Source organism: Pseudonaja textilis, chromosome Z, assembly GCF_049901715.1.
Source record: "Pseudonaja textilis isolate UNSWEBS1 chromosome Z, rPseTex1.2, whole genome shotgun sequence".
Lineage (NCBI taxonomy): Eukaryota > Metazoa > Chordata > Lepidosauria > Squamata > Elapidae > Pseudonaja > Pseudonaja textilis.
The window spans coordinates 63389920-63402967 of NC_142008.1; the positions used below are offsets into that span (position 1 = coordinate 63389920).

The following is a 13048-nucleotide window of genomic DNA, read 5'->3' on the forward strand; positions in this document are numbered from 1 at the left end:
TGAAGACTATTTTTGAGTACGTTTTATCTCCAACTGAGAATTATTGAACAGTGGGGCCAAGTTGGCCACGCAAAGCCCATTCCAGGTGGGGGAGAAGGTCTAACTCTCCATCAAATACTTGAGGTTAAGGCTCCCTAGTAAGAAGTTGGGGCCAAAGTTCATGGGACCTTTCCCCATAGTAAAGGTCATCAACCCAGTCATGGTGCAACTGAAGTTGCCCCAACTGTAAAGGAATATACACCCAGTATTTCATAGTAGCTTCTTAAAACCTGTGATGGGATTGAACCTGAGGCCACTACCTTATGAGCCCCCAGACTCCATGATCATAGGGGGCCAAATCCATTATGAGGTGCAGTGAATCCTTGATTTGAGGTGGCAAAGGAGACAACTCCAATATTTAATCAAGTGGAAAGGCTACTGTTAGGAATGTAAGTCACCTAACAGGTTGGAAATATATAAACCAGGATAGACACCGGCATGTTCACTCCTAGTAAATCTTCTTTGAACTCTGAGAGATGCGGCTAGAGACTCATGATTTAAATGGGAGTGGATGTCGGAGCTCTGACATTTTGTATGCACATGGCATTCACGCCATGGAAATCCATGCATAATCTGAGAGCATCTTTTCTTTAAATAATACTGGGGTTGCCAGCCTAGATTTCACTGGTTCAATGAACCCTCTTGTTCTGACCAAGGCTTATTGAGACACTAACAAACACACATTAGTCCCAAAACCGTTTTTTCTTTATTTCAATGCCTGTGAATTTTAGTCATTCACAGCCCGTAATGAGTCTCAAGCAGTTTGTAAATAATCCCATGGAAGTCTGACAAAGTCCTTCAGGATAAGTCTGATAAGCACGTACCTGTATCTTCCTTGAAATGCTGCCAATGACCACATTTCCAATTAGTTATGCATAGCCAAATGGAGCATAAATTCAACACACTAACTGCACTAACCATCTGCATCATTTGCCTTTCTGGGAAGGTTTTCTTTGGCTGGAGGTTCCTTGCTCTCTTCTGTGGGAAAGGGAACCTCTATGGCTTTTCTGGCAAACCAACTGGTCTCGGGGTTTCTGTGGAGCTCTCCTATCTCTGGCAGCTGTAGTGGGCCTTGGTTGTGGAACCAGTACAGGGGCCTGACGCTCAATGACCCACTTGAGCACAATGGTAGCATTTGATAATTCCTGTAGGTTGGGTAGGAGCACCTTCAGCAGGTTTAGTCAGAGGATGTCTGGCTAAAGTTCTCCTAGGGGACCTCTCAGAGGGAGGTTTCCAGTGTGGGTGAATTTCTCTATCCAGGATAATGGACATGCAATACTTGCAGTCACTCTGGCACCCCGTGGATGCCACAGGCTTTTCTAACTTCTTGATCAATGGCTTCTTTAAGATAGTTCAGAAGTATTCTGTCAGGCCAATGCATGAGACGTCCTGTGATCTGTCTAAAGTCCCACACAAAGTCTTTTATGAGTTGATTACCTTGGTTCATCACCTTTATTTTATCTTCATTTTCACTTACTCTGTCAGGGTCTTCAAATCTAGCCCAGAGTGCAACAAATGCATCTGCATCATTTAGCTCTGCAGCTCCCTCATTGTGTAGCTGAGCTATCCAGGTAGAAACGTTTCCTTCATTCATCCCATCTGTAATCACAGAAACTAAGTCATGATCTGTTTCATATTGGTCTCCATTCAAAATCCAAGAAAGAAATACTTAGACTCCTTTAATCAGAGAAAAGATATCTTTTACTAGAAATCAAGTGGTAGCAACAAAAGAATTCTGAATCTGAGAAAATGGGCGCGTAAATCACATATACAAAGTAATGGCAACGTTCCCACCCCCAATAGTTCAATTGGCTCATCCAATTAAAAGGTGTGTAGATCATGTGGGTATCTCCATGTGGTGATGAGGCCTCTGTCCATTGACCTTGACATATTTTGATAAAGGATTGCAGCTACGCATAGTATAGGATAGAAACCTAAGCAAGAATCTACCGCCCCACCTTATACAGTTCTGGTTTGTAACACCTCCAGCTCACTTCCCATAACCATTCCCCCTCCTCCCCCCATTACTTATGACAACCGAAAGATGCAAAGCAAAGGGAGAAAATCTTGAAGGCTGACAATATTGATCTATATGTGCCCGGATTCAACTTGAGGAAATAAGCAAGTTTTTCAGGCTTCCCATCAAATGTTGCTTTAAATCTTGGTGGTGTTGACCTTGCTGGTGGAATCACCATGGCTACTGGTGGAGGGGCAGGGGCCTGCGGGGGCACTGCTATGGGTGGCAGGAGAGAGGCCTGCAGGAGCACTGCGATGGGCAGTGGGGTGGCAGGCAGCGGCTGAGCTGGAATCTGCTGTGCCACTGCTGCTGGCTACTGGATAGGGGCTAGCTTCTGAACTGGCTGTCAAGTTGGAAAAGGGGGTGGCTACAGCCTGCTGCTGGATCTGATTCCATTGCTGCGCCAGGAGTGTTGTAGCAAATTGGCCCCACGGTGGTCCCGAAGAAGGTGGTGCAACTGGTGCTGACATCCACTGCATTGGGCCCACCCATGACCAGGATAGCCAGCCTGAGGGACTACATTCCGCAGAGGGTAGCATAAGGATTGGCTGATGAGGGGAGCCAATTGGAGGTTTCAGCATCCCAAATGCTGACTGCATCTGCTGTCTCCCCCGTTACTTGCCTCTGCCATCATCTCTCACTGAGTGGAATGAAGCCGACACCATGCTGGTTCCACTGCCAGGTTCCAGATCAGAAAAGTGGACATGGGTTGCACTAAGTTCCATCTTGGTTGGGGAGGTTGGGACTGTGGGACATAACTCCCCACTTCAAGTAGCTCAAATCGCTCCAGGAGTCCTGCCAACAATTGGCTTTGAGATGGAGGCAACAGGTTCCAGTCTCGAGAGTTGTCGGACCCCCCAAAGCCCCACATCTTTCCATTCTGACTCATGGGCTGACTTCACTGGGCTGGAGTAGGAACAATGTTCCGGCAGCCTTTCTTCCGGCCCCATCTCTGGAACTGGATCAGCTTGGCAATTTTTCCAGGAATCCATTTCCTTGGGCTGAGTGCCTAGCCTTCGCCTCTCCTCTGCAGCTTCAATGGTTCACACAAATTCTTCAGAAGGAGGATACCAGGTCCCAATCAGTTGTCCGGTATCTGTTCCCACCGCTCCTTCTGTGATCTCCTCCTTCTCCTCCATCTTTGCTGAGTCTTTGCACCGCCTGAACTTTAGGTTGGTACAGGAGCTCAGCACTCTGGGCAGTCCCCTTTCGGGGTGCTGGTAACTATTTAGAGATTCGAGATAATGTTAGCATTCAAGAAAAACGTGACTCCAACAGATAACTCCAAACCAGACATATTCTCAAAGTTCCCTTTTATTAGAGTAGTAAACTAGCACATCTGGGAAATCCCAAATCTGAAAGTTTCGGGTTTCCCTCCAATAAGTAAAATATTACAAATCAGCCCCTGCTCTGATCATTCCATCACATGCCCCAATCATCACTCGTCCCAACTTGAGACGTCCCCTCAACTACTCAGCCAGGTGCAGGAAAAACATGACCTTGACTCAGGGGTGGGATTCAAATTTTTAAACACTGGTTCTGTGGGCGTGGTTTAATTTGTGAATGTGGCTTTGTGGTCATGTGACTGGGTGGTGTGGCTTGGTGGTCATGAGACTGGGTGGCCATGGCCATGTGACTGGCAAACCAAATACAAGTGGCCCTCACTTAATGGCTGGTTGCTTAGGAAGTGTTCTAATTTATGACTGACCTCCCCAGAGCTACTTGACCTGTTTTTGGAGTTTTGACAGCCATGCAGACACCCACACCCACAAACACACCCACACCCACTCCCTTCTAACCCTGCTATTCTATCTCCTGCTGGAGCAGAGGTTGGACTAGAAGATGACTTCCGAGATCCCTTCCAGGCCAGCCCTAGATTGCTGTCCTATTTCAAAGAGTCTTCTGAAGCCAGGGTTTGTGTTTTTCCTTCCTTTCCTTTTTTCTCTCTCCCTCCCTCTCTCCTTCCATGTATCTACCTATCCACCTATATATTTCATTCATTTTCTCCTCCTTCTCTTGCTTTCTTTTTTCTTTCTCTTTTATTTTGTCCCTTCCTACCATCCCCCCTCTTTCTTTGTCTATTCCTTTTCGTCCTTTCTCTACCCCTTTTTCTTTCTTTCACTTTTTTCTTTTCTTGTCTTTTCCTTCTCTCTTTCCCTCTTTCTCTTTCTTTCCCTTTCTGTTTTTTTCTTTCTCTCCCTCTCTCTTTCCTTCTCTCTCTTTCTTTCTCTTTCCCTCTCTTCCTCTCTTCCCCTTTCTTTCTCTCTTCCTCTCTTTCTTTCTCTCTTTCCCTCTCTCTTCCTCTCTCTTTTCCTTCCTTCTCTTTCTCTATCTTTCTCTCTCCCCCGCTTTCCCTCTCTCCCCCTCTCTTTCCTCTCTCTCTTCTCTCTTCCCCTCTCTTTTCCTTCTTCTCTCTTTCCCTATCTTCTTCTGTCTTTCTTCCTCTTTCTCTCTTCCCCTCTCTTTTTCTCCTCTCTCTTCCTCCCTCTCTCCCTCCTTCTTTCTCTTTCTCTCTCTTTCTCCCTCTCTTTCTCTCTCTCTTTCTCTCTCTCCCTCTCTTTCTCCCTTCCCTTCTTCCTTCCCTCTCTCCTTCTAAAGCTAGGAGACCCACCCGAAACACACCACAAAGTGTATATACACAATAAAGTGAATATTTAATATTGCATGTATTAACAGCAGCAAGGATTGTAGTTGCTCAGCATTAGAAAAAAATAAAGAAGTACCACTAGACAAAGAGATATTTAAGAAGATATTGGACTGTGCAGAAATGGGCAGACTTAGTGGTGGGATTCAAATGTTTTTACTACCAGTTCTGTGGGCATGACTAGGGGAACTGGCTAGGGGTGAGGCCATTTGACTAGGTGGGCATGGCCTTTTTTGCTTTTTGCAGCACCTCTACCCCATTTTTTTGGGGCCTTCTGGGCCTCAGGAAGTCTCCTGGGGGGCGTTTTTGCTCCCAGAAGGCTTTCCTAGGGCTCAGGAAGGAAAAAAACAGAGCGTGGGGGGGCACATCTCCCCACGTTTCATTTTGGGGCCTCCCTGGGATGCAGGAAGGCAAAAAATGGAGGGGTTTGGGGTTTTTTTTGCCTTCCTGGGCCTCAGGGAAGCCTCCAGGGCAAAGCAGTAAGTAAGCAAGGGGAATCCCGGCACAGCTGATCATAGGAACAGCTGATTGTCAGGAGGGGGGGGGAAAGGAAATACCTTAAGAAGTGACTGGATGGTCTAGTGTCAGGCAGGTGCGGTGAGTGAGCATTGGATGGGTGAGGAAAGCGAGCAAGCGGTGACCGGGCAAGCGGGTCGGGGGCATGGCCAGGCAGAATTTACTACTGGTTCTGCAACCCATGCCAAATCCTTGCTACTGGTTTGCCCGAAGTGGTGTGAACCAGCTGAATACCACCACTGGACAGACTTACATTGAAGATCAAACAGAAAAAAGATATAGAATACTACAAAACATGGAATTTATTTTATCAATGGCTGGAAAAAGGGGGTAAAGATTAGGAATATAATTTGTATTGTTAAGCAACTCAAATAACCCAGACAACAATGTTTATTAAACACTAATTAAATGTAATAGTAGAAAATTAATAAAACTTAAATTTAAAAAATATGCACAGTTAGAACTTATTAAAAAATACATTCTGTCTCTGTCTCAATCCAAATATTCCCAATATGTGTATTTCTGGCTAGTAAAATAAGCTCAGTTTTTCCACCCATTTATGCACATGAAGTAGTTTTAGTCAATAAAATAAATATACAAAAGGAAAGGAATAAAAAAAAATACTTACTGTTTTCTCTGTTTTCTTTTGGTAATAAGGCAGACTTTCTAGGTGTTAGCCTTCCAGCAGCTCAATTTCTAAATGAATGGTGTTGGAAGAGCAGGAAAGAATTATCTCTGAAGAAGCAATATTTTATTCTTGTTGAATAAAATAAATACTGTAAATGACATATTAATAGTATGATAGATACCTCCTTACAAAGTCTATGCAAGCAACTTTTCTCTTCGATGAGAGAATTACAAGCCATGTGAATTTTGCATTTCTCTGTCTCTCTGTCTCTCTCCCCCCACCTCTAATCTTCTCAATTTCCATTGCTTTTTGGAAGAAAAGCTGACTTTTTCCCACATGTTAAGCCTTCCTAAAATATGTTGAGCAACATTACACTTAGCAGTTTCTGTTTCTTCTTGGAAACTGGGAGTGACTCTTTTGCACAATTTTGGCAGACAGATGGTGGGCATTGAATTTCAAAGTATCTTACACTTTCTCTGCCTGCATTTTTTCAGATGCTTTCCTGTCCAAACCTCCCAAATGTTGACACATTTTAAGCCCATCCCCTTTGCAAATTTTATATTTATTGTATAAAACTTCAATTTGTGGCAAAGATGTCTGCCCAAAGTATCTTCTTTCAATGAGATCCATGAAAACATAGTATAAATCTATCTAATAAAATAAGTTACTGGAGAGGAAGGAGAAAACTTGATAATGACAACAATCAGTTACTATATTTTTGTGACTACAATTCTCAGGACTCCTTGGGGAAATTAGTTTATTAGTCAAAGACATTGTATAGTAAGAAGCTTATGGTTTGCTCTTATAAAGAGGTTTCATAAATATTGGCAAAGTGCCAAGCCATGTATAGAATATATATATTTTAGGCAACATCCTTATTCTGTTTTAGTTTAAGCTCATGTCATGTGTGCAACGAAGACTTTAAAAAAATTCCTTAGGTTATAGGATATCTTCCAAGACACTAGAAGTCCAACTTCTGCTACCCTGCCATGTTGTCTCTATTGTCAGTCCCCTTTATTTTTATAGGCAGCCAAAACAGATAATTATAAACCAGCAATGGCTAAGACCACATGCCAAATAGCTTACTGTACGCAGTCTGCCCTATACTTACAGTTTAAAGTGCTCTGAAGATTTTATATAATTTAATTAACTTTTTCCAGAACTTCAAATTCTTTGATGATCCCTCATTTTAGATATTTTGAGAAAAACATAGTCCTAGACATAGTCTGCATGAAATAAACTCTTTCCATTATGTTTCCCTAATGGTATTTATTAATGCATCAATTTTCCATTAACATTGGTGGCCAAACTATCATGCCAGTGCTTTTACAAAACATCTCATTGTGCATATATCCCTGTTTGTCTCCTCTTACAGATGCCTATGGTGGCAAGTTGGCAACATGTCTTCTGTTATTTATGCATCATTATCAGCCCTTGTTTTCCAACTTCATTGACAGGCTGAAAGCCATTTTCATTGTACACCTTTCCACTTTACACCTTTGAATTTTTTTGGAGCATTGTTTTGCTTATTTGGAGGTCAGATGGTATCAATTCAATATCTAATATTCATCTGTTGAATGCAATATGGCCAACCCATTGTTATTTAGTTGGAATCTCTGTTTTGAAGTAAAAAGTGCAAGTCCCTGATTACCAATTAATTCTTTTTTTTTAGTTTCAGTTGTTTGTTTTGTATTTTGTTTCTTTGTATATTATTAGTATTCAAGTTGGACATTTAAATAAGTGCCTTGAATAAATAATAATGTTTCATAAGGTAATCTAGCTTATTATGTCAAATACTACCTGTTGGCATTTTTATGTTATATTTTTATGTTATATTAAACATACTTTTTTGTGTATCTTTCAACTTCTGTACTACTTTTGCATTCATGTCTAATTGTCACAACCATTCATCAGTACTGGTAGTAAATTATTTCTTCTTTAAAAAGTTTGGCATGTTTTATTGAATACAGTATGAATTTATCCAAATATTCTCCAACCTACTTAAATTTGATTTGGATTTTCTTCTAGGTAATCTTTTGCCTGAGGTAGATGTAGCTGTTGACTTTCTTCAGTTCCTGATTTTCAGATTATTGGGGGGGCGGGGAAATGGAATCAATTACTAAATATGCCTTCTTAAACTTCTTTTTCAAGGCTAGTAACATCATTAAATTCAGTCATCTTTAAAGGTCTTCTCTATTGTAGGAGAAAGAGACAATATTGTCACCAATAAAGCATAGGTGATTGAAGTAGTCAGCACTGATATTTATTTCTACCTTGGACCACTTCACCTTTTTGAATGTCTACAATACAATACACAATCTGTAGTACAAGTACAACAACAAAAATGTATGTCTTTGTTTCTTTCAGGATTAAATATTTTTAGGAGTCCAAGCTGATATGTTGTACAATTAATGTTATTTATAAAGATTTCTAATTAAAAAAAATTGAAATGGGTTTAAAACATCACAAACTAAACCCAGGAGCAATAATAGCAAACAGGTTTGTAATAAATAGTGCTGCCAGGGAAAAAGATGATGATGAAGGACCGCTCCTCATGGGTTGAATAGCCCTATGCCCTTGTCTTGCTTCTCTGTTTCTCCCCTCAAGGCAGCGTCTCTTGAGATCTCTGTAGAACCACTTGTGAAACAACGTTTCACTGTGTAAACAGTCTCAGCTGCTCTGCTATCATCTTGCAATGTTACAGTTTTTGCCCGGGACTGAGCATTATCCCCCACCCCTTCCTAGTCGCCTCTCCAGCTGTTTCTGTTCTATCAGTAATCGGCTATTCAAATATATCATTGTGAAGTCCCTCTCTTCCATAGACTCTAGGCTAGCCATTAGAATGTCCCATGAAGTGTCTAACAAATTGAGCACCACATACATACACCTTGCATGCCTCAGTAAATGTCATTCCTCTTTCCTCTAATTCTAAGAATTCTTTCTCATGGACTGCAAATGTGCAGACATACTCTCTCGCAGTTTCAGTTGTGCCGTATACAATCTCTTTGTCAGCAACACTTTGCTACTCGCAGTCTAACATACACACTATGTAATACCTCCCAGCACTCTTTGGCAGACTGGAGATCCCTCACATATATCAGCTGACTGCCCTCCAAATGCAGGATGATGCCTTTTCATTCCTTCTCTGGGACCCATCATCCAAGAGCAATGCTACCAGGAGGACTAAGAGCCCCCATGAAGCCAGCAGCAGAATGGGCAGCCGCGGCCAGCATAGTGCATCCCAGCAGCAGCTGGATCAGTAGACAGGGTGGATGGAGACTGGCGTGTGTCGAGAACTTGACCCGTTTCAGCCATAGCCATACAGTAGGATAGAGAGGGCAGGGCCAGTGGTAGCTGCGCTCCCATTCCCATTGGCCCCCATGCTCACCACCTCTTGCACGTCAAAAAAATAAGTCCTCCCCCAAAATAAGCCTGAATGCTTATTTTCAAGCCCAAAAGAAAATAAGACTGGGAATAAACAGTAGGAATAAACAGTATTTGACACTGAAAGAACAGTCTTCTCCAAGACCTAAATATTCCTTCTGTACATTTAAAATAATCCAGAAACCTTGATCAAGAAGGAAAGTTTTAGTGATATAAAACTGAATGTATTAAAGTAAAATTTTCAGTTTTAGTTCTTAGTCTCCCATAGAATTTGCTTGAAAAATGTAGAAAATCAGGACCCACCTACCCTCCTAAAGAATGAAATATTTTGAGGAATATTAAAAAGGCAGGATAAAGTATTTCCCCTAAAGGAGAAATGAAACAAAAATATTTTTTTAAGGGAGGCAGAAACCAGCCCCAGTTTCCCTGCCCCAAGCAGCAACTGAGGAGGCCAGCTTTTAGAAATGAAGGTTTGATAATCCATTCAGAAAGACTGGGCCAAACAGAAACTCCAGATAAGCAGTTGACAAGATTAACTCAAACACCTAGGACAATGGTGGTGAACCTTTTCAGCACCAAGTGCTGAAACGAAAGCATGCGTGCATGTGCACATGCCCTGGAAATCATGAGAGCAGCTCCCTGGCACACTGCATGGGAGCGCCAGAAACTGGGAACTCAGCTTCCTGCCACATGCATGCATGGTGTCCATCTGGTCTTCCAGTTTCTAACATGCATATGTGTGCAAAGACCAGCTGGCCATCACGCACATGCATGCAGGAGCGCTGTTCTTCCGGTTTCCAGCACTTTCACATGTGGAAAGACCAGCTGGCCAGCATGCATGCACATGCCGGAACCCAAAAGAGCAACGGGTGATGGCTGGCATACCCGGAGAGATGGCTCTGCATGCCACTTCCAGCACGCGTGCCATAGGCTCACCATCACAGACCAAGGATTTGCATTTTCCCTTCTGCCTATAGTCAGCCATGACTCCATAGGAGTGTGACAACAACCATTAGAATGTTAAAGGATAGGAAGCTCAAATAGAAAGCCCAAAGAAAGTATAAAAGCCCACCCACTCTTAACTCCATTTTGTCAGCTGTTGGTGGTTCTGCTTCATCAATAAACCAACTTTCTTTCCAATCAGCCTCCATTTTATTCCCAGCTTGAAACTGGAACTGTATATTTCTTCCAACAAAAACATTTTATTAGTTTGTTGAGAATACACTGAATGCTTCATTCATGTTGATCTCTTGCTTACTTATGTCAGAAAGTAGGCAGAGTTTTTAAAATAATGTACTGGAATTTGTTTGTTTTTTTAATGAGGAGACAGGAGATAACCAGTCTGTCAGCCTTCAAGAATCCTTCTGCTTGTCTTCCAGCTGCCCTAGAAAGTGGGGGGAGATTAATTGGGCTTTGTGGGGGGCTTTGTGCTGGAGGCTTGAGATAGGGAAATTGTAAAAACTTGGGAAAACTTTCTTATTTGCTTATTATGCAGCTGTAGCTTATCTAAGCAGGCCAAGGTCAACTGTCCTGGTGAGCTTGATGTCTGAAACACCACCTGAAGATGCTCCACATGACATTATACACATTTCAGATTGGATAGCCAGTTTGAACTATTGTGGGTGGGAATGTTGCCATAACTTTGTATAGGTGATTTTCATGCCTAATGCACCAGATCTTAAATTCTTTTGATGCTACCACTTTCATTTCCACTAAAAGTCCTTTCTTTTCTTGGATTTTGAATGGAGCCTCACTTGACACAGCCAATCTCTCTGGCCAGTGATTAGCCAACATTTTCTTCTCTAGCTTTTTGGAAGAAATATCTGTTTCAGTTCCAAGCTGGGAGAAAGGTACTGGTGACAAAATGGAGGTTGGAGGCTGATTGGAAAGAGGGTCCATTTATTGATGAACAGGATCACATTTGTGGTTATGATGCAGCTGACCACATGGAGTTGAGAGTGGGGTTTTAAAAATAAATTCTCTTGGGCTTTGTACTTGAGCTTCCTGTTCCTGTGTAAGAACATGTATTCTATTGGCTGTTATCAGATTCTCATTGAGCCATGAAGGGATTATGCAGGGGTCACAGCTGGCTCTATAGGCAAAGTACAAATCCTAGGTGTTCGTCTGAGCTAAGTTTGGTTGACGTTTCTGAGGGTGATGCAATGAAGGGGCATTGGGTAATTCCTATTATGGCTGAGGGATAATCTTACCTTTGTTCAGAGGTTGCTGTGCAAGAAATTTCAAAATATCCTGTCTTGAGTGGATTTCAAGCCTGCAGTATTTGCTTTGCCTATGAATAGAGCTACCTAGACAATTGGTTTCTTTCAATCTCTTAAATTCTGACATCTGCTGAGGGCTATTAAGAAAGGTGAGGCTGCTTTCTGTCTCCAAGAGCACGTTTCTACATTTCACCTTAAGGGAAATATATCTTGCCTTTTTAATATTTCCCAAAATATTTCATTCTTCTAGGAGGGGGAGGACTTCTCTCAAGCTCAAAAGCATCCTTTAGTACCTGTGGAGATTCTCAGTCATCCAGATCATAGTTGTCTCAAAGGGGCTTTTTACTTCAAAAAGCAAAACGTTTTTTCCTTAAAGAAAAAACAGCCCAGTTGCCTTCTGAAGAAAAAAGCACCTTTCAGACATCTTTTAATATGGTACTTTAGGCAAGTGGATGAAAACAAGTCAAAGTGCAAAGAAATATAAATCAATCTAGCAGATAATTTTTAAAAACTGCTTATTAAAGAAAAGGTAAAATCAGAGTAAAGAACAGTATAATTATAAGATGTATTAGGCCAAGCTAGATTTCGTTCCTGAGATAAATAAATAACTGTTTACTCAAGATCGCAGACTGATCAGAAAATCTTGTGCACTGATCTTGGTTGGTTCAGTAAACCAAAAAAATGAGGCAGTAAGTGGAATATTCCAAGAAAGAAAAGCAATGAATTTTTAAAAGGAGAGCAATCAGCTGCTTTCCGCTAGGTCCCTTAGTTCGCTGAGGCTCCTCTTACAGTGGGGTATCCAGCTCAATCCAACGAGGAGGTAATGTGCCCCACCCGCTGCCAACACGCGAGCCTTTCTAGCCACTCAGGTCTAAGAACGAGGCGATGCCACGTAGCGACGCCAGGGATGAAGGCTGGGGGTAGGGAGAAAGCAGCCTATCGGTGGGTCGATCTCCCGCCCTTCAGGTTTGAATTGTCTTTTCGCTGAAGGTAGCTTCGATTTCCAAGTGGACTCAGACCAAATACCTTAAAGTCACGCTCCAAAGTAAACGTTTTTGCAGGAAGAAGATAGTGGCTGGTAGTCAGACCTTGGTTTTCTTATCCAAGGGAACTTGGCTGCGCCCCTCTTCCCGCGGCCTGACTCCTCCCATTGCTAAGCAGCGAAGGGGCTGGGAATTTCCTCTCCACCCGCCCCCCCCCTCCACGTTTGCAGTTTGGGGAAGCCGGGATTGCAGCCTAAATTGCTTTTGAATGTTCTCGTTGCGCTCACTTCTCGCAATAGATATGCCGAGAATGCCGCCGATCCGGAGGCGGCGACACCGCTGCTGCTCGCCCCTGCTCCTCGCCTTGCTAGTTAGTTGCGTAGCGTGCCAGGCTCCGCCAGTGCCGGCTGGGGAGACCCACTGGGATGGAAAAGACGTGTTGATCGAGCGCAAGTACGTGCCGGACAAATGCCCGCGGACCGTTATTTCCGGCGACTTCGTACGTTATCATTACCATGGCACTTTGTCCGACGGCAAGAAATTCGATTCCAGGTAGCCTCGGCTCTTTCCTTCGCCGGCGTGGTGCTGCGGGCGGGGAGGAGGCCAACGCAAATGGGG

At 42.8% G+C, this 13048-nt stretch overlaps 1 protein-coding gene and 1 long non-coding RNA gene across 2 annotated transcripts in view; one reads left to right on the top strand and one right to left on the bottom strand.

The window, feature by feature from the left end:
• Positions 1-863: 863 nt before the first annotated feature.
• On the bottom strand, positions 864-12596 carry LOC148124045 (uncharacterized). Its single transcript, XR_015740369.1, has 3 exons — positions 12474-12596; positions 5845-5912; positions 864-3280 (listed from the first exon to the last, which is right to left on the bottom strand). It is a non-coding gene; the product is annotated as an uncharacterized LOC148124045 (long non-coding RNA).
• A 50-nt stretch (positions 12597-12646) lies between these two features.
• The window catches only part of FKBP9 (FKBP prolyl isomerase 9), a 45788-nt gene continuing 45386 nt past the window's right edge, over positions 12647-13048 (top strand). Inside the window, 1 exon segment of the mRNA XM_026702217.2 lies at positions 12647-12982. Within this exon segment, the coding sequence (XP_026558002.2) occupies positions 12699-12982 (284 nt within the window). The 5' untranslated portion in view covers positions 12647-12698.